General features: G+C 39.8%; 1 protein-coding gene across 7 annotated transcripts in view; it reads left to right on the plus strand.

The window, feature by feature from the left end:
• The window catches only part of LOC308383338 (rho GTPase-activating protein 12-like), a 61,883-nt gene that overhangs the window by 11,526 nt on the left and 29,176 nt on the right, over window positions 1-21,181 (plus strand). For all 7 annotated transcript variants that reach the window (XM_080861239.1, XM_080861242.1, XM_080861241.1 and 4 more), the window contains exon 2: window positions 224-992. In XM_080861239.1, coding sequence (XP_080717365.1) covers window positions 297-992 — 696 coding nt within the window. In that variant the 5' untranslated portion in view covers window positions 224-296. The remainder of the gene's footprint in view (window positions 1-223; window positions 993-21,181) is intronic.

Raw genomic sequence — 21,181 nt, forward strand, 5'->3', positions numbered from 1 at the left:
ATTTTGCAGAGATGCTCCTTATTGACATTGTTATTTAATAATTAATTTCAATCTTTGGGGAAAAATGGAAAAACTTCACAGGTGATAACTTAGTTAGATGTTATACATACTGGAACATTAGAACATTGTGGCACCCGAGGTGTATATATAATAAGTACAATAGCAGAGTTATTCACACTGAAATTAAATGTATATTTAATATATTCTCTTTGTTTTTTCAAAGGTCTACTGATGAAGACATGGTAATAAATATTTTTCTTTTGGGGTGAACAGCCTGGTGGATAGTAAGAGGCATCATGGCAGATCTGCCTATTGCCCCGGGCCAGATCTACATCGAGGTAGAATACGACTATGAGTATAAGTTTAAAGACCGGCTCATTAAGATCCAGCAGGGGGAATGCTACATGCTAGTCAAGAAAAGTAATGAGGATTGGTGGCAGGTGAAAAAAGAGGAGGCGTCTAAAGCTTTTTATGTACCTGCTCAATATGTCCGAGAAGTCCGCAAAGCCCTCATGCCACCCCCTAAACCAATCCTCCATCTTCCGAGTGCTACTGGTAATCCATCTTCACAAAGTGCAGGTGCACGCTGGGTAAAACCAAACAATCTGGATCTGGGACTCAACAATCATCCCGCTGAGAACCTTCACAGAAATGAGTCCAACTATCAGCGCTCCCCTTCAGCACAAACTGGAAACAAGGCTAAATTCACTCCCCCGATTCAGCGCAGGGACAATAACCACCATCATGCCCCCACCTTTCCCACTGACCATGACAAAGCTCTCGCTGAAGCTCTCCATGGTGGTGTCCCACCACCCCCTTACAAAGGTGGGTCCAGCACCCTGCCCCGCAGTCGAGCCAGATCCCCAGAACTGGTCAGAGCGCCACTGGACGTGGACACCACCCAGTACTGTGACTCTGCGGGTGAAGATAGACGTACAAATGACTCTGAGTCTGGAGACGAACTGAGCAGCTCTTCCACTGAACATCTCCAGGTAACATCAAAGCTTTTTGTGCGTGTGTGTGTGTGTGTGTGTGTGTGTGTGTGTGTGTGTGTGTGTTACTGTTAATGTTGGCGGTGATGTATACAAGAATTTTTGGGGGGGGGACATTGTGGAATAGGACTTTTGTTTCACTTTTATTAAATTATAGCCAATACTCACATATTGGATATATCAGATCCAGAGCAACTTTTGTTTCTTGTTCCTTGATTACGGCCTTAGAACGAATGTAGCAACTATTTTTGTTATTTTAGGTGTTTGTGAAACTTTTCACATCAAGTGTTTAATATATGCAGACTATTTCTGAGCAGATGCTATTAGGTTTGCTAGTATATCAATTATCCTACTTTCTTCATAAAGTGTTATGAAGAACTTGAAAAGGGAACCTGAACCTGCCACACCCTGCTACAGAGCAGTATCTGAGCCCTCGTTTATACTCTGTTGTGGACATAGACACGGGCAGCTGGCGACATAATGGCTAAGTAGGCATTCCTGTTATTTTCCACTTCAAGCACAAAAACAAAGCAACGTGTATTGGTGCACTGCAGTGCAACGTCACATGATAACAAAAAACTGGCTGGCACTTGGACGTTGTCACAGACCTTCTTGGTCACTATCCAAAGTGTGATGAATTTACATCACTCTGACCCGAGTGGACTTGTGGTCGCAGAAAGTTTAAATGCCTAAATGATTCATGTGCAGCACAGAGATTCGGTTTTCAGATAAAAAATCAGACCAGTATTCTGTTAAACAGAAATGGGTCATAAAGTGTTTTAGTTTTAAACTGTTGGTATGCCCAAATGACTAACATTAACATTAATTTGTTCAGTGTCAGCTGATTTTTGCCTCTAAACTTTATTTTGGATAACCTAATAATCTTTACCTGTCCTGGATTACTTAAACTTGTTCAAAACCTTTAATGTGTTCTGATAGCTTCAAAAATTAAAGACGAAACCAAGTCCCAAAAGAAAATTTTGCCCTCTTTTTTTTTTTTTGCCTTTTATGTGTCTAACATTTTCCAAAGCCACAGTTTGATTACTACAAGATAAACATTTCCTACACTTTATGTCATTTGTTAGCAGAGGCTAGAAGGTTGACTGTTAGTTTGGTTAAAAAATAACTTTTTTCAGTTAATCTCAGAGAATCAAGGGTAAAGAACTATTCTCATACTGCCTTATATTACACTAGCCACTGCATCCAAAGCGGAAACTCATAGTATTTTTTATTTTTTTTTGCCGTACGCACACCTTTATGCTGAACGTGCACTGCAGGTATATCCAGTTAAAAGACACACATCTCCTGTTCCATGAACAGAGTTCAGCTGAACTTCTCTTCCTGTTCTTATTTTCCATTTCTAAGTTATTATTTGCACTATACATACACAAAAGTCAGCTCCTTCATTAGCACCATCATTAGAAGTACAATAAAAACACTGAAAGAAACTGACATGTTTCGGCTTGAACCCGTGAGCAACACATTTGATCGTGTATTGAGTAATAAAGACACTGTCTTTACCTTCCCTGTGATAATAAAATGACAATTGTAGGATTTTTTGTCATTGACACGTCACGTCTTCTAAATGACTTATTTGTTTTACAACAGGTCATCTAGTTAATCTGTCAACTGTAGTTTCATAGGTTTGGATCTCAGTATGATGCATCACGCACTGACGTAAGCATTGTTTCAGTATGTTGTGCGTAAAAAGGTTATCTGAAGGAAAGTCCTTTTTTACAAGTCCATGTATTTTCTGAATGCAGCCCAGTTCTCAATAGATCTCCTTCCTTGGTTATTGTGTCTGTGTGTATTTAAATGGAAGGACAAAGGTCAAAGCAGTCAAGCTTGATTTTGGTTATGTATACAACCAGTCTGGCTTTGTGTGCCAGTAAACTCTGTGATTTTCTCTTTCTTAGGGCAAATACAACAACTCAGTCTCAGTGATTTTCACAACATTGGCCGTCTTGCTATGTACTTTATGCTGCAATTGACAGTCTCATAGCAGTTGGTGTTGGCAGGGAGAAAGAACTTCCTTTTCATAGAAAAACATTCCCAGTAGAAGCAGGCTCAGGGTGGCTTTTTGCTCGTTGTGAGAATCAAGATTAAAAAGTGTATCCACTGTTGTGCAAACTGCATCAGCATCATTCCTGAAATATCTTCCTTATGAGAACAGACCTTTGCACAACAGAAACTGACACTCGAGGAGGAAATTGTATCGTGTATGTTGTGACCATAACAGCAGTGGCAGCTTTATAGGTGACGACATGATGAATGTCTCCTGAGAACTTTCCACCACTGTGGTAGCGATCAGACCCCCCTAACTCATCATGTGCTCCCCTGTTAAGCTCTGAAGACACATGCACATGCAAAAGCGATATTTCCAAAATATGTAGGGCAAGAGAAGTGGCCTGAGGCGTCCCGCTACTGGAAGGAAAAGATGTGATCTGGTGTTCTTCACTTACTGCCGCTGCTTGATAAGGATGTGTTATCTCTGAAAATCTGGATTCGCTCTGTGGTGTAGTGTCTTCCTGTGATTGTAGGCTTTTCATAAGGGACCAGAACCAGTGTCATCAATGTGATCTATCAACCCATAACATAGTAATGATTCAGTGATTGACTATTCTTCAGGCCTGCAAAGCTCATGAAAGCCAGAAGGTGGACGCTTCCTACATAAATCCGGTGATGTGAAACTCATCCAGTGTTAGTGGGTTTGTTTTGTTTGTTTTTTCCTCAGTCCTGGCAGCAGGGTGCTGGTGACACAAACTCTGGGTTGAGTTAGGACTTCCTAAAACAAGCAGAGCCCTCATGTTGTTGCTTGTAAACAGTGGCATTGCCATAATCAAAACTGGCCTAAATCAGCAGGTATAGGAGGAAGAGAAGAAGTCAAAACCTGAATTAAAGTCATTTTCCAGGAGGTAAGGAGGTTTTCAGAACTGTTATCTTTCTCTGTATAATTTGACTCTCTGATCTTCTGCACTGATATACCATTACAGTTACAGTAAAACCCAACACGATCACATACTCGTATCTTGAACCTGGCAGTGCCGCGGCAGCATAAAAGTAAGGTTACAAAAATCAAGAGGTGCATGACTGACCGCAATGACACCAAAGTATGGCTTGCGCCTGCAGGCGTGTAGTGTCGTTCACTCATTGATGAAGAGTGTACTGGGCCCATTCGCCTTTTTGCTTCCCTGCAGCCTTTAATTTAAAGTATAAAGAAAGAAGTAATGGATATAAAGCCAAAGCCGCAGTCTGAATGCAGGAAGGAGAGCTGTGTGTTTGTGTCCTGCTGCCAGGTCCTGTTTCTTATTCCCAGTTCATCCAGCTTTTGACAAGCTACTTGAGTAGGTTGTAGTTAGTGTGCCAAACACTTATCTGCTGTACTCGACCTGACACCAAGGCCCACTTTGTCACTACTTTTGTCACATGTCCTCCTTTAAACTACTGGCAGTATTTCATCATTACTTCATCTGTTCATCATTATCTCAGACAGCAGGGACGTTTTTTTTTAATGAAGTTTGGGAATGTTGTCTGTCCAAAATAGTACAGATGTATTCAGAGATGCATTCATCTGCAAGAAGAAGAGTTTACTCCTCTAGCTGTCACTTGAGCGTTTGCTCCAAGACTAGTGAATCACAACGACATTTTGCAAGCTTGAGAAATTCAGTAGTGAGAAAGAAATCCAGGCAAATTTTCTATGACATAAATGTGTGATGTTGTGCAAAAGCAATTTGCCTTGGCTGTGCAGACCTTTGTTGTAATAGCTTATTAGCTGTGTTGCACCATCCAATTTTAATTAAACATCTCTCTAAAGTGCTTTACAGTAAAGGCATGCTTTGTTGGGGGAGAGATGAAGTTACATATATGCCTTTTATGTGTCTAACATTTTCCAAAGCCACAGTTTGATTACTGCAAGATAAACATTTCCTACACTTTATGTCATTTGTTAGCAGAGGCTAGAAGGTTGACTGTTAGTTTGGTTAAAAAATAACTTTTTTCAGTTAATCTCAGAGAATCAAGGGTAAAGAACTATTCTCATACTGCCTTATATTACACTAGCAACTGCATCCAAAGCGGAAACTCATAGTTGAAAGGTGACGTACTGCAATACTATTAGAGCAGTAAGAGAAACAATGCAGGTATGTTTGCAAAACATCGCTGACCTGTCACTGCATTAGTATTCCATTCCTTCTCGCAGTTTCCAGCTGAGATATCACTCGGTACTTCCATGCATACAGTTAAAACCTCTAGCAACACTGGATTGGTCATTGTATTCGCTGAAGGAGATGCTTCCCTCCTGCCACTGAATATAATGGCTGTCAGATCTTGCTGTGTTTTTAATTTGCTGCTTTACTGCACTCTCATCCGTTGCCTTTCATCATCCACCTTCCGTCGGGATCTTGATCGTCGGTCAGCATGTGGGGGAAAAACTGAAGCACATACTATATGTCTACTATATTAAAAGCATTTTTTAGTCCAGCCTGGTCACCCTGACATCTTCTCTAGTGAAAAGACAGTGAGGGGTGTTAATTTGTATCCTGTATTTGTAGCAGCTCAAGTAGATAAGAGTGACTACTAGAGCTCCTTGATTATGGCAGAACTCATTTTTCCAGTTATTTTGCTGAATATTGAAGTAATGATTATTTAATATGATTGCAGAGTTTGAAAACCTTTTTTTAAATTTACTGAATGGGTTTCCAGGAATTTATAATGCTTCAAACTCAAATTAAATAAATGTGTACAGCACTAAGAGTGAAGTAAAACAAACGAAGGCAAAATAGAATGCCATCGAATCGTAGTTTCATCTCGATAATATTATTTCAACGATCAGTGAAATCCAAAATTGTAACTGATAATAAAATTAAGTTAATCGCACACCACCAATGAAGCAGTTTTGTAATGCAGGAAAAGGGATGTGCTGAAAGTCAAAATGTTGTTTTGTGTCAGTGGACATCAAGTGTGTGTGGTATAGACTGTGACGCATTGACACATTGTGGTTAAACATTGCAGCTCAGTTATTGCCTGTGTTATTATTAGCTATTGTGTTATTAGCTTTTAGTTATTTGATCACATTCTTTGATAATGAATTATTTTTAAATGCTGCTGTTATCTGTGGCATTTGTATAGCAGTCAATGTTAGATTTTTTTGGAAATGTCTGAATTAAGGGATTATTTGCCAGTTTATTCTTACACAATAACATGCAGCCAGTTATTTTCTTGATCAAAGCGGAAAAACCACAATGGTTAGCGTTGCTGTCGTCTGTCTGTCTTACCATCTCGCTTGTTTACAACTTTCTATCAGAAGAATAGAGAGGGGTGTTGCTGCAGGCCTGGCTGTTGGTTGGGTGACTGCGTAACATCTGAAGACCAGCAGTTAACATTAATAAAATGCAAATAATTAGTTCAATTGTCTTGGAGTTAATTTATAACTCTGGGTTTTGTTTCCATTAGTGCTTCTTAACATTTGTGTTTCTCTTTATGTAAACTAGAACCTCTTTTAAAATATATATATATACTTTTCAGCAACTTTTTATGGTGTCTTTAATCTAGAAACTCTGCTGAAGGTCTTAAAATTATGTAAATCAGCTGTTCTTTTGCTGTCTCACTTTTTAAAAGTAACATTTAAGAGTTACCAGCTTTCAGTACCCCCTCCTCTGATTGTCACAGTCAATTACACCCACTCAACCCTGCAGACTCCCATCGTTCTTAAATGGCAGCTGTAATCAACTAAAAACCTGTAATGACTCTCAGCAGGATGATTGATTGGAGGACTTCCTCATTTCTTTGATTACTTAGTGTGGCAGGAAGTTGAGATGGCAAGTGTGTGTCTTTACACCGTCACACCTTGTTTCTACATGACGTGGTTGAACATTGATGTGCATCTTTAGCACATGAAACAAGTATTTTAGTAATTCTCCGCACACTTACGCAAGCAGAAACACACACACACAGTCTATGCACTCTCATTAGCATGGACTCCTGTTTCTGTTCAGTTATGCAAAGACACATTCAAACAGACAAATTTGTACACACACACACACACACAGCGTCTGAGAGATCTGTTAATAGGAGCCAGGCCATCTGCACTACTGTTAAATCTCTTTCTCTGCCTTATTAAAAAAGCTTATTATATCAAATGTTGGCAGGAGGATCCAAAGTCTTTCAGTTCCCAAATGTTTTCAGGGTTAGGACCCCAGATGGAAACATAATAAAAAATGGGCTCTACTTTGTAAGGATTTTAAATAAAGCATGAATTAGTTGCTGGAGAATATATTTTTCTATTAACAGATTAAAATAATAAATAAAATAATAATTTTTTTATAATAAATTATATATTTTTTTTAAAAACTTTCACTGCTGATTTACAGCTCTTGAATTACAGCATCTGCTTACCTTTACTGAACTAAAGTTGAGAGAGAGGTTCCCTGAAAAAAAAGAGCTTGCTATTTTTACCTACTTTCCACCGTTTTTCCCCTGACCTCTGCTGTATGTTCCTTTCTTTTTTTTTAACCTTATCATACTCCATCATGTTTCCTACCAAATTGTTAGTGGATTACAGTTGACCTTCTGTCAGAAACATACTTCTCATACATCTAGGTCACCATGCAGCCATCCACATGACTGGTAGCTCAATGACAGGTTGTTTAGTATGGCTTCAACCAATAATACTTCTTTTATTAACAATTAACTGAGGGTTTTATTGAATCGTCCATTGCCTGTCACAGTTTAGAGAGGCTAAACCTACCTCTGCCACTTGCATGCTTTTAGCTAAAAAGGGGCTTTTAGTATACAGCATGCATAAAAATACATACAGAGGAAACTTATACCTCATTTTCCCCACCAAATTACTAGTCCTAGTCCTAGCTTGCATGATTTAATGAAAAAGGTGTCTTTGGTGCAATTATTGCCCTGTGTTTCTTGAGGATACTAATTTCTAATGGGAGTCAAACCTCAATATGACTTCACAGATGTGGCCTTTCAGGAAACTCTCAGCCAGTAAACAGCAGATCATCTGAAGAAAAAGAAGGTTAAGTCTGCAGATAGCTGTGATGTCAGTTTGGATGCTCATCACCGATGCTATGAACCAGCCCTGAGGACTTTATAGTACTCTTCTCAGCCTGGGACACACACAAACCCACAGAGTTTCAGGCAGTCTGGCAGCTGACCCTTTGCAGTGTGTTTGGTTGTTGTGTAACAGAGCAACGGCGAGGCCAGATTTTACACACTTAATTTATGTCTCTGTCTGGTTTTTTTTAACACTCTTCTATCCTGTTACCTTTGCCTTCAGTCAGATTCACCTGGGCCTCTTCAAAGCTCTGATTTGGCCGCTTCCACTTACCTTTTTATGTTGATACACTGCAGTCTTACCTCTCACTAACATTTAAAACATTTAAAAGTAATAACTTTAACCTGCGACTTGAAACATAAAAAGGGTTCCAGTAAGGCCATTGAGTAATTTAAAATGCATTTCCAGTATAAGTTTTTTTCTTTTCTTCTTTCTATAAAAATCCCTATACACATTAGAAGAAGACTGAAAAATCATTACTTTTTTACTCACAAATTTTGTGACTTAAATCCAATATTGCCATAAAGCTGTCAAGCTCATTAATTTAGAATAATTTGCAAAGGGTCTTTAACAGCCAGTGATTTCAGAGAGAGCTACTTGGCTATGAGACTTTTAGAGGGTGAATTTTGCTGGTTTTTTTGGAGGAGAAGGCATTCATAAACCTTCATAAACTCTGATGGTTGCATCATTAGGACATAGATAACTAATAATTAGTGCTAAGTACAGTAGAATTTCACTCATCAAACCTGGAGCACATTGTGTTCTAGTGTTTGTTATAGAATTTAATTAAAATGCTCCAAAAGGGACCAGCATCATAAGAGGTCCAGCTCAGTTATTCAGAGACTTGGCTGCAGTTAGCTGCATTGGCCTGTGTTAGCCCCTATCAGTCAAAGAAGCTGTGTTCCTAATTTTAAGCCTCATCAGTATCCAATCTGATGCACTAAAAACCTTCACCTATTCTAAAGTTTTATGGATGATAACATAAGTCCCTTTTCATTGAAAAATGATACTGTGATTGTGTAGAGTCATAGCCGGAGTCGATACTGGTGACATGTCACCTCAGCATTAAAGACTGGTGCATCCACAGTTCTCACAAAGTCAGATGTCTAGTTTAGGAAAGTTGTGTAACAAGAATTTGATCAAAATTGTAGGAGTTGTGTTACATTTCACAGCCAAGATGCGAGTATTTGCAGCTTCCACATTGATGCAAAATCAGGCTTTTCTTAGTACAAGAGCTGCTCTCTGCCACATCATACTGTAGACTGATGAGCAATGAATGACTGAAGTTAGACACTGTAGAAATGCAACTCTCCCGAAGTATAAATACTCTCCTTGATACTGACTTTCAGGGATAATCCAATGTAAACCATTGCTATTCTCTGTATTTCTTTGATTAGAGAGACAGATGAAACAGAAGACAGAGAGAGAGAGAGTGTGTGTGTGTGTGTGTGTGTGTTTGTGTGCACGCACTTCATGGAGCTTTTCTTAATCCCTCTGGGAGCTTCATTTGGATATGTATGTGTTTCTTTGTGTGTTTGGTTATTATGTCAGCTGCGATGTCCTGTGTTGTGCAGAGCGGCATTATGGGAGGGCAGGTCAAGCGGCGTGTGTCGTGGAAGCGCAGGGAGAGCGAGCATCACTAAGCTGTGTGTGTGTGTGTGTGTGTGCTCTCTCTCTCTCTCTGTCCCTCCCTCCCTGTCTTTTTATGTAAGGATGTGTGAGTGAATTGGAGTTTGTGTATGTGCTCACAGAGTGACATTATCTGGTTTGCCACAGTGACATGTCAGTCAGAGAGTTGGTGAATAGGCAGGGGCGGCTGCTTTTCTCTGCACCATCACTGTTCTCATCAGCAACGCCGGCTACAACACTTATTCTTCTGCAGCGGCAACTCAGCTACAGGACAGTATGTACCCAGATGAGAATGAGAGGGTAAGACAGCCGCTTTATGTGTGCATACACTGGCAGGGGGATGCTCTTGAATAGAGAATTTTTGTAAAACTACATGCACATTTTTTGCCTAGTCAGCATAGCCTGCAGTGTGTTATACTCTGTTGTACCAAAGTAATGTGTTGCGCAGTGATTAATGCTCGCACATATTACTAGCGCAATGAAACTCTTGATAAAGCATCAAGCTGTTTGGGTTGCAGGAAGCACACATGCCAGCAGGCACTGCTGCATTTACAGAGTCTGTTGCAAAGAGTAAATTGTCTTTAAGCGAAGTGCTGCCTGTTTTGAATGTCATCAGTCATGCTGCTGTATATAGTGATTTAGTTATTTATTTAGTTTTATCTTGTTTATGCAAGGATTTATTTTCTTACAGTTATATGCATAATCATACATTCTCATTCACAGCTCTGTTTTTCTTTCCATTCACAAAGCAGGTGATCTTGCAGCTTTAGCTCACAAGCTTTGGGCAGATTTGTGTTTATTATCCATTCTCTCAGTGTGAGTGTTCACAGTAATCCATACCATTGATTAGTGAAAATCTAGCTGCTTTTTACTCCCACTGATCCAGTAAACTCAGTAGCCGGAAGGGACACAGGGGAGGTTCAGTCTTATCCTGAGATGTTGGAACTGATGGTGCCATGGGACAGGATAGCTAAGAGGATGCACTAAGCACTTGGTATGCTTCATTACATAAGCGCCAGCTACGTAACATTTGTTTGGACAGCTGGCTTGTGAGACGAGCTCGGGGCAGCAGTGATGATGGCAGAGAGGACAGGGAGGAGGGTGGCAGACAGGGCAGAGTATCCTGTGACATGTAATTCAATTATAGATGCGCTGTATTTTAGAATGATAGTTTAACAAACAATGCTTAGTAAGAAAGTTATTAATCTTATGTTTTTAAATAATAATTTTTGGCCATTTATTGATTGTCATGAGTAGTGGGTGATTTGGGTTGTTTTTGGTTTTTTTGCCCTAAACCTTTAATACAACATGCATGCAAGACGCTACAATCAGCAGCTAAGATTTATTTATTTTTTCCCCTTGTAACTGTAACATGCATTAAATGAATTCTCAGACCACAAATACTACAACATATTTACCTATATGAAAATAAATACCTCTCTAAAATGTCTCCTTTACTAGGTTTAAAGATGGACTTTCAGAAAATTTTACAATTTTCACATTTAATGCAACATCCATTTAAAAACAAAGATGATGGAGAGCCTGAGGTGAGAAAAAAATCTTTAACATTCACATTTTCACATGTAGAGTTTTGACAAGCAGTAATATTTGTGATCCACACTATTTTTCTACTTTCACGTTTTCACTCACGTGTAGTCATGCTGGCATCATTGCACCTAGAATAGCAGTGTATTTTATGAAGAATAAATGAGAAACTAAAAGCTTGCACTGCAGCTTTCACACTCTGCAGATCTATCCAGTGGACTTGCCAGTGGGTGGGTTCTGGTTGCCTGGCCACATGAAACTGTATACCTCTTCCACAACTGCAACATCAGATTATTATGTTAACATGGCACAGTTCCTAATTAGGGATATACCCAACTAAGCAAAAGGATGATTAAACTTTCGTGCCTTCTCACGTTGGCATCATAATAGTATTTATTGAAACTATACATAAATGATTCTCTATCTCTGTGAGGGGAGGCTTCAGTAAAGCAAAGTGTACAGTAAGACAGAACACACCTTTGACAGTTCTTTTAAAACTTCCTTTCCTTTATGTGATGATCAGTCATTTCCTAACCACCATGTATACCCGAGCAGCCACCGAACCACAATGAGCCGCTACGGTATGTAATCTCTTGGTCCAATATAAATAAAGGTTTGCTTTTGGCCCTACCCATGTGTACTTGTTTGGCTGAGGACTGCTTGCACTATTAATTTCTGACTTTCCAGTAGAGTGAACCACCTGTGTGTGCACTTTGCCCTCTGCAAAGCTCAGAGTCAGAGATGATTAACTTGGCAGCATGGGAACATGATTTTATAGTTCTATACATCCAGCTTCAGTCTGGTTAATATAGCGTGGGTCTATGAGGAAATGTAGCCCTTGCATGCTATATTTAGGAGAAGTCCTAGAAATAAAGTGACTGTAAGAAATGTTAATTTTTTTTTTAAAGATAAACCAATTAGACTGATACAGAAATATAAAGTTTTATGATTTTATTTATTTTAATAACATCGAGTTTGTAGTTCACCACAGCATCATTTCATAGCCCAGAATGGCAAAAGAATCAACATCCCTGCCTATAATCTTAAACAACACGCATTTAGTTGCCGATTCACAGGTCTATAACTAGGTAACGTCTGCCGTTGTCCTGTTTTTAAACCCCCCTGAAAGAAAGCCTCTAGGTGCAGGAGTTGTCAATAAGATGTGTTTAAGGGCCTTTTCATCCTCTGCAATTTATCAGTTTTTTTTGAAGTTGTGGCTTCTTTTTTTTCCAGATTTCATGTCTTTATTGCAATTTTTATAATAACTTTTTGCCAGATTTCCTTATTCACAGAACACACATATACAGTAGCTGTATATACAGTGCGTTTCTTCAGCTAAAGCTTAGATGCGGATAATGGAGTCAGACTTTAGTCTTTACCAACAAAGACGTACTTTCTCTTCAGAGTCTACAGTGGGTTTCTAATGTGTCAGTGGGACACTGTATTCTCGGCAAATGAGTTTCTTTTTCAACTCTTACACAAAGCTCCACAGTTGAGCCCCTGCTGATTGTTAACCGTCTTCTTACAGTCACCCTGGCTTGAACTTAAATGGCAAATTGCTGGTGGCATCGGGTTCTTATTTTGTATTTTGTAGTTATATAAACCTTTGACAAATTCATGAAACAAGTTGGGACATGCACCTAGTATAATTTCTTCCCCGCAAAAGGAAAAAGAGCATGCCTGCATGTTTCTTGAGGATGGGAATGCTTTTTTAGGCAGTCAACTGAAACACAGCCTGACGATGCTCTGTTTAACCACGTCAGTATGAAGGTTTGATGGAAAAAATGCTGTCTGACTAAAATGAAACCTGATCATTCAAACCTTAAAATAAAAATAAATCTGCCAAAAGATGAATAGTTTTTTGGAGAAATTTAAAAATTTGGCTGTTTGAGGTTGACAAAGAAAGGGTGGTTTAAAGAATAGCAGCTTAATAATAGCCAGACATCTTTTAGCTTATCAGTTCATCATAATAGCCAGACTGCCGGTAAAGAAAAATACTCTGTGCCTCTTCCTAGTTATCATGTACTTGAATTTCGACAGGTTCGAACAACTCTTCATAGCTCAAGGCCTCCTTATTTACCTGATGTACCTATGACAGGTTTAGGCAAGTATTTGCTGAAATGCCTCGGCGTAGCTGAGTTAGCAGCTTGTAGCGTAGGCATAGTTGTCTGAGAGTTGCAGAATTAGTAATTGAAATTCAGAGATCTTTTCTTGAAATCAGGCTTATCTGCTGTCATCAGCAAGTTTCATTATTAAAGTGCAGTCCAAAGATTGATTAATTAATCCTGAATGATTTTATCTTGCACTTCGAAGCTAGGAACAAGTTAGAACTACGAAGGGCAACTGCATGACTGGCTGACTGCTCAGATGACTGTGCTAGGTGTGTGTTGGTAACTCTTCCAGCAGTCACAGTTTATACACAAGTTGTATACAGTTTTATACATATGCTCTGAACTTGAATTTCATGAATGTCGGCTTGCACATTTCTAAATAAACAATTTGTAAAGAAATTTGCTTTATATGTGGGATGTCCTGTTTAATTTTGCTTAATAAAACATAAATGAACACACACAGAATGACTAGGGTCATTCTGGGGAACTGGCTGCACACTGTCAGCTCTTCTCCTGCAGGATAAAAGCTCCTTAACTTCCTGTTTATACTGGGCTCCTGCAGTAATTCCATTTCAGATTAGATTAGTAGATTATTCTGGGAGACCTGTATGCGCTTCCCTCCTGCTTTTGCTCTTCCTGTCTTCAATAATAAGTACAAAGCAGATGTAATACACCAAAGCACCCATTGTATGTATAATGTTGTGTCCCTCAGAGAAAAACCAGTGAACCCCCTTTGTTTTTGTCAAACTGGTTTTGCCAGCAGGTTTTTGTGCCTTGCTCAGGTTAACTGTTTGAGAAGTCAGAGACGTGATCCACAGTTTTGTTCATTTGCATTCAAGACCTGTAATACAGGTTCAGCACCAGTGCTGGTATTCTGAGTAGAATAAGGAGGAGGAGTTTTTCGCCAAGGACAACTGGATTTTCCTATACACAAACCTTTTATCTGTGACTTCACAGAAGCTTGTCTTTGTTGACGGTTTGGCTCACTGTATTCAGGTGGTTATTAAAATGCAAGCTTAATCTGATTCTTGTAGTTCTTGCTCTACTTCACATTGTATTAGAGTAAGTGCATCAGGGAAGTGTCGAGCGGGACACTTAAATCTTTCCACTGTGCAAATCTCTGCAGCTTTGACTACCTGCATGGTTGGAGATAAAATGTGTGCAGACAGAAAAATGTTACTAAAAATATGATTCATTTTTACCCAGACTTGTAGTTGAGGGGCACAACAAAGACATTTCTTTCCCCCCCAGAAGAAATCCCCAAAACATGTGAGAAAGAGATTCAGACTGAGGACGCACTGATATTTCCATCAGATATTAGTCCAATCCTGACTTAAAAAGCTGGATAAGGATTTCATGACAGTTAATTTCAGGTTAGTTGTTCTACGTTTACTATGACACTTGGCAGTAGCAGTGCACCAGTAGCTGAAGGCTGGCTAATAGCAAAGGCTATTCAGTTATGAGGTAGTTTTTACTCACCACATTGACAACTAGATAGTTGTTGCAAAGTGGAGACAATTCATCATGGTAATCCAGAAAACTGAGCTTTAAAGAACCCGACGTGGTCTGTGATTGGGGTTAGGCACTAACTAACTGTGTAACATATTTTAGAATGATAATGTATTAAAAGTAAATTATGTGTGAAAATACAGTGGGGCAAAAAAGTATTTAGTCAGCCACCGATTGTGCAAGTTCCCCCACCTAAAATGATGACAGAGGTCAGTAATTTGCACCAGAGGTACACTTCAACTGTGAGAGACAGAATGTGAAAAAAAAATCCATGAATCCACATGGTAGGATTTGTAAAGAATTTATTCGTAAATTAGGGTGGAAAATAAGTATTTGGTCACCTCAAACAAGGAAAATCTCTGGCTCTCACAGACCTGTAACGTCTTCTGTAAGAAGCTTTTCTGTCCCCCACTCGTTACCTGTATGAATGGCACCTGTTTGAACTCATCATCTGTATAAAAGACACCTGTCCACAGCCTCAAACAGTCAGACTCCAAACTCCGCCATGGCCAAGACCAAAGAGCTTTCGAAGGACACCAGGAAAAGTATTGTAGACCTGCACCAGACTGGGAAGAGTGAATCTACAATAGGCAAGCAGCTTGGTGTGAAAAAATCAACTGTGGGAGCAATCATCAGAAAATGGAAGACATACAAGACCACTGATAATCTCCCTCGATCTGGGGCTCCACGCAAGATCTCATCCCGTGGGGTCAAAATGATCATGAGAACGGTGAGCAAAGATCCCAGAACCACACGGGGGGACCTGGTGAATGACCTGCAGAGAGCTGGGACCAAAGTAACAAAGGTCACCATCAGTAACACACTACAACGGCAGGGAATCAAATCCCGCAGTGCCAGACGTGTTCCGCTGCTGAAGCCAGTGCATGTCCAGGCCCGTCTGAAGTTTGCCAGAGAGCACATGGATGATACAGCAGAGGATTGGGAGAATGTCATGTGGTCAGATGAAACCAAAGTAGAACTTTTTGGTATAAACTCAACTCGTCGTGTTTGGAGGAAGAAGAATACTGAGTTGCATCCCAAGAACACCATACCTACTGTGAAGCATGGGGGTGGAAACATCATGCTATGGGGCTGTTTTTCTGCCAAGGGGACAGGACGACTGATCCGTGTTAAGGACAGAATGAATGGGGCCATGTATCGTGAGATTTTGAGCCAAAACCTCCTTCCATCAGTGAGAACTTTGAAGATGAAACGAGGCTGGGTCTTCCAACATGACAATGATCCAAAACACACTGCCCGGGCAACAAAGGAGTGGCTCCGTAAGAAGCATTTGAAAGTCCTGGAGTGGCCTAGCCAGTCTCCAGACCTCAACCCCATAGAAAATCTGTGGCGGGAGTTGAAAGTCCGTGTTGCTCGGCGACAGCCCCAAAACATCACTGCTCTCGAGAAGATCTGCATGGAGGAATGGGCCAAAATACCAGCTACTGTGTGTGCAAACCTGGTAAAGACCTATAGTAAACGTTTGACCTCTGTTATTGCCAACAAAGGTTATGTTACAAAGTATTGAGTTGTATTTTTGTTATTGACCAAATACTTATTTTCCACCCTGATTTACGAATCAATTCTTTACAAATCCTACCATGTGGATTCATGGATTTTTTTTTTTTTCACATTCTGTCTCTCACAGTTGAAGTGTACCTCTGGTGCAAATTACTGACCTCTGTCATCATTTTAGGTGGGGGAACTTGCACAATCGGTGGCTGACTAAATACTTTTTTTGCCCCACTGTATGATGCATATGACTCAAACTTGGGTCTTGGGTGTGAAAGGCAGAATGATTAACTTCTTCACCATCAACCTCTCCAGCCTCCAACTTTCTTGTGACTGGGGATGGGAATTGATAAGATTTTCACGATTCCGATTCCATTTTCGATTCTGTTTAACGATTCGATTCTTTATCGATTCTTCTTTTTAAATTCGGGGCGACTGGAATCGATAAGGGAATCGTTTGCAAAATGGCAAACAATTCCAAGGAATGGAAACGGTGGGAACCGGTTCTCAACAAGAACCGGGTTTCGATACCCATCCCTACTTGTGGAAATTGTTCATCTCCTGTACATGAAGACAAATAACCACACACGAGAGAAAACAGACGGATTAAAAATTGTGTTCAGGCATGAAAAAAAATGTGTCATTCAACAAGTTGCCATCAGCTCGGTTATCATCATCTTCATCTGCATCATAGCTGTCACACATGTGAGGAGGTAAGCTCACAATGAGGTTCAGGGCAGGGAATAGGAAATTAGTAAGGCCATGAACAATAGCTGCAAGCTGCAAAGACTTTCACACCAAGCTGAAATCAAAGAAGTAAATGGCCTGATTGCTAAAATAAACATTAAAGTTAAGCTGTTGTTCTTGTCGTTGTTGCCACTGCTCCTTTTAAATGTCAGTGCATTCTTAAAGCAAAGAATTGTGAACTACTGATGTGGCAAAGCGTAAGCAAACTCTCAGCTGTAAATTAGCTAACCCTTTTCTGCTTACTGTAGCTGTATACAAACACCTTTCGATTGTACTGAGAGCCTATCATAGAGGTTTCACACGCAGTATCTGCAAGTAAATGTTCTTTGCCCCATCTGGCTTTGTTGAAATTTTGCATATTTCCCAAGCTTATCAGTAACTTTACATTATAATCATAAAGGATGAGGGGTAGTCAAAACGACCAAAATTTGACATGACTTGCAAAACATTAGGGTCAATGCTGCTGAACATCTACCTAAGAAGTTCGTTGTTAAACTTTGTCTTTCGACTGCTTTATTGTGCAGATTTCTAGAACACAGTCAGATGTTTTTAAGTTAAGATTGTCAAAAGGAAGTCACAATTGCAGGAAGCTGATATTCCACCGTTTATTGTTCATGGACAAAACTAACTTACACCGCAGTGTTCTTAGAATTTCATTCATTGTTAATGTTAAGAACAAAACAAACTGTCCACAAATGTTAAGATTTGTAGTATCTCTCATATGGGGAGAAAAAGTATTCTTTGGTAGTTTGTAATAGATTTGGAGCTTGCTATAGCTTTCCTTTACAAAATCTTTTTTTCTTAGCTCATTACCACGTCTTTACTTTTGTTGTGTTATAACATGTTTGACTTATACCAGTGTGCAGTTTTCTACAAGCTCCTTATAAAATTGTAGATGTTTTTCCCCCTCTCCTTTTATGTCTCTGCCTCCCTGCTTGCCTATCACAGTGACCTTGCAGAATTTGCATGGTCATTGAAATAATCACAGCCAGCAGGCTGCTCCTCTCTCTCTCCACGTTGCTTCACCCCTTCCCCGGAGTAGATGGAAAACTGCCAGGAGTGATTTTGAAGACAAGCTACAGTGGTTTACAGCACCTGTGCAATGCAATTTTCCACTCCTTTTTTGTCATTTCCTACCACAACTTCACTATAATACCTACGGTTATTCTAGCAGGGCAGCTTTTCTGAATATCAAATATTATTTTTCTTTAGCCTGCTTTGCATTCCCAAACTCTAGTTTCACAACATGGCATCTGGTGGACTTATTTGCTTGTTAGCTGTCACTGCCGGGTTTTGCCACCTTGCTCAACCTAGTTTTTAACAGGTGAGTAAAAAGTTACCTGTTAGGAATCAAAGAGGTCAATGTATAAAAGGATTTCTCGATATTTTAGTTTTCTAACAGCACAAATATTGTTATGGGGATGCTCTAGATGTGTGCTACACTGGTCACCTGCAACATTAAAAGTAATGTTTACGTTTGGCCCCCTCATGCAGCCAGCCTAGCCCTGAACCAGCAGATCCTTTGAGTCCTCTGAATTTCAAGATGGGTTGAATGTTAATTTAGACTGGATCTCTGGACTTTGAAGCCGAGCTCAGTCGTGTGGTCTCTTTATAATGTTCCTTGAGTTGTTCCTGAGCAGTTTCTGTTGTTTAGTTGGGCCATTGACCTGTAGTGGGGTCCTCCGCTAATGCGGCCTTTTTTAGGCAAGGGTGCTTTGTTTGCATCAGTGTTTAGATGGTTGTTAACAGCAACGTACATAAAAGGACCCAAGCTTGCAAAGTGTATTCTTTTATAATGAGATGATCATTGTATAATAGTCGGTGTCAATAAATGATAATTGAGGATAGAGCCTCATTTACTTCCATGATCATTGTTATTACATCATGTTCGGTCAGAGAAACCAAAGATATCTTTGTTTGTTTTTGTTTTTTTTAACATTATAACATTCTGAAGGCCTATTTCACCTTAATTACTATTCTATAGAAGTTTTAATTACTTTAGCAAATCACTACAATCACCTTCTGTCTAGTTTTTCTCCACAAGTTTCTCCCACAAAGTAATTTTTAAAAGGAGTTTTGGCATGCTACGGGCTGACTACAGGATTGTACTTAGCCAGAGGGATCTTTCTTCCTGACTCTTTCTTCTTCATACCTGGCCTTTACTCTCCTCCTCCTCCATAAAGAGGTGTGCTGTTGAGGCATGATTCTGTGAGGAAACTGGGACTCGTGGCCTCATCTCTGTAGCCTGGAGGAGGGGAGAAGAATCTGAGGGTATATATATATATTTTTTTTTTTCCCTTTCTCGCTCTTCACCACACCTCTTGAATGTGTGTAAAAGCAGGTCGATACACAGCTCTGTGGTGAACAGAGTGTGAAAAATGAGCTAGGAAAAATGCACAGAGTGATGGAAGGATTACAAAACAGAAGATGTTTTTGTGCTGATATTCAAAATCCTTGACCACATCAACTTGTGAAACCACCTCATCAGATGAGAAAATGATTTATTACTTTACTGAAAAACGACAGCTTTCTCCCGTTAATAGTAAAGGAAACATAAAAAGAGAACATTTTTTAAAAACTGTTGCAGTTTCCTTTTTAAGAGCAAATCTGTTACGTTGGCCTGTTTTCCAAAGAAAAAAATGGTAAATGGTAAATGGCCTGCATTTGTATAGCGCTTTTCTAGTCCCTAAGGACCCCAAAGCGCTTCACACTACATTCAGTCATTCACCCATTCACACACACATTCACACACTGGTGATGGCAAGCTACATTGTAGCCACAGCTGCCCTGGGGCGCACTGACAGAGGCGAGGCGGCCGGACACTGGCGCCACCGGGCCCTCTGACCACCACCAGTAGGCAAACACGGGGTTAGTATCTTGCCCAAGGATATTTGGCATGCAGCCTGGGATCGAACCACCGACCTTCTGATTAGTGGCTGACCTGCTCTGCCACCTGAGCTACAGCCACCAAAGTTCAGTGGTTTCTTATCTGGGATACATGACGATGATGATTAGTGAGGCTTCAGCAGGAACTGTGGCAGGCCAACCTATATGGACTCAATCTCAGTAAAAAAAACAGCATTTAAACTAAACTGCAGTTTCATTGTGTCTTCCCAGCAGTTATCAGGTTGTTTCTATTTCTGCCTCTGCATCTGATTTGGGGAGTATGTGTTGTATCCTTGGACTGATTGCTCTAGTTGTACATTTATTTTCTCATTACACTCCACCAATTACTCTGCACTGTCGTTGACCTTGTAAAAAGACTTCGGAGGGAGCATTTGGGCGCATTGTTGAGCTTAATTACACCGAGGTTTCCTAATTGCTCTGTCATTTTGTCGTTGGATGCTGCTGCTTAACTTTTCTGCCACACAATTATTGGCCCCTTCGCTAGCTATAATGCAGTGTTTAACTGGCTCACTGGACCTAAAGGCATGGAGTGGTCTCATGGTGAATTCCTATCAGTTATAGATCATTAATTTCACTTCACTTCAGGTCATTCCAGCTTCATTTTGTGTAAATGGCACAAACTATCAAACCATCTCAGAAACATAATAAGGTCATTGCCCTATATTATAATATTTATGGCTAATGATGTATATGTATAAATATGTATATAAATGTATATCAGGAAATGCACTTAATTTATATTTGCTTTTAAAAGCACAGTGAGTTTAAGCTGAACATAGTTTCTAGCTTCATGGTTTTATTTAAGGCTCTGCTAAAGTAGCTTTGCAGGGTTCACAGTTCACTCTATTCACCTTATAATGGCCTTGGTTCAGCTCCTTAGTTCTTTCTCTCTCTGTTTTTCACTCCACTTTCTTTAAGTCAGCTCTCTTCTGGTTGGCTACATCTCGTAAACCGAAGGTTTGAGAAGCACATGGCTGGGATTTAGATACTCAAACAGCTGAAGCTTTTTGACCCTGATGATAATATATAATAGTCATCCTCTCTCTTTGACATCATGACCTCATGTTTGTGTTGTGAGTGGACATTTTTTCTTGACCATGTATTTTATTTTTGTGTTGAGTATGAAGAACAGATTGTTTTCAAGACATTTCCAAGTAAATTGA

This window comes from Rhamphochromis sp. 'chilingali', assembly GCF_963969265.1.
Source record: "Rhamphochromis sp. 'chilingali' genome assembly, chromosome: 16".
NCBI lineage: Eukaryota > Metazoa > Chordata > Actinopteri > Cichliformes > Cichlidae > Rhamphochromis > Rhamphochromis sp. 'chilingali'.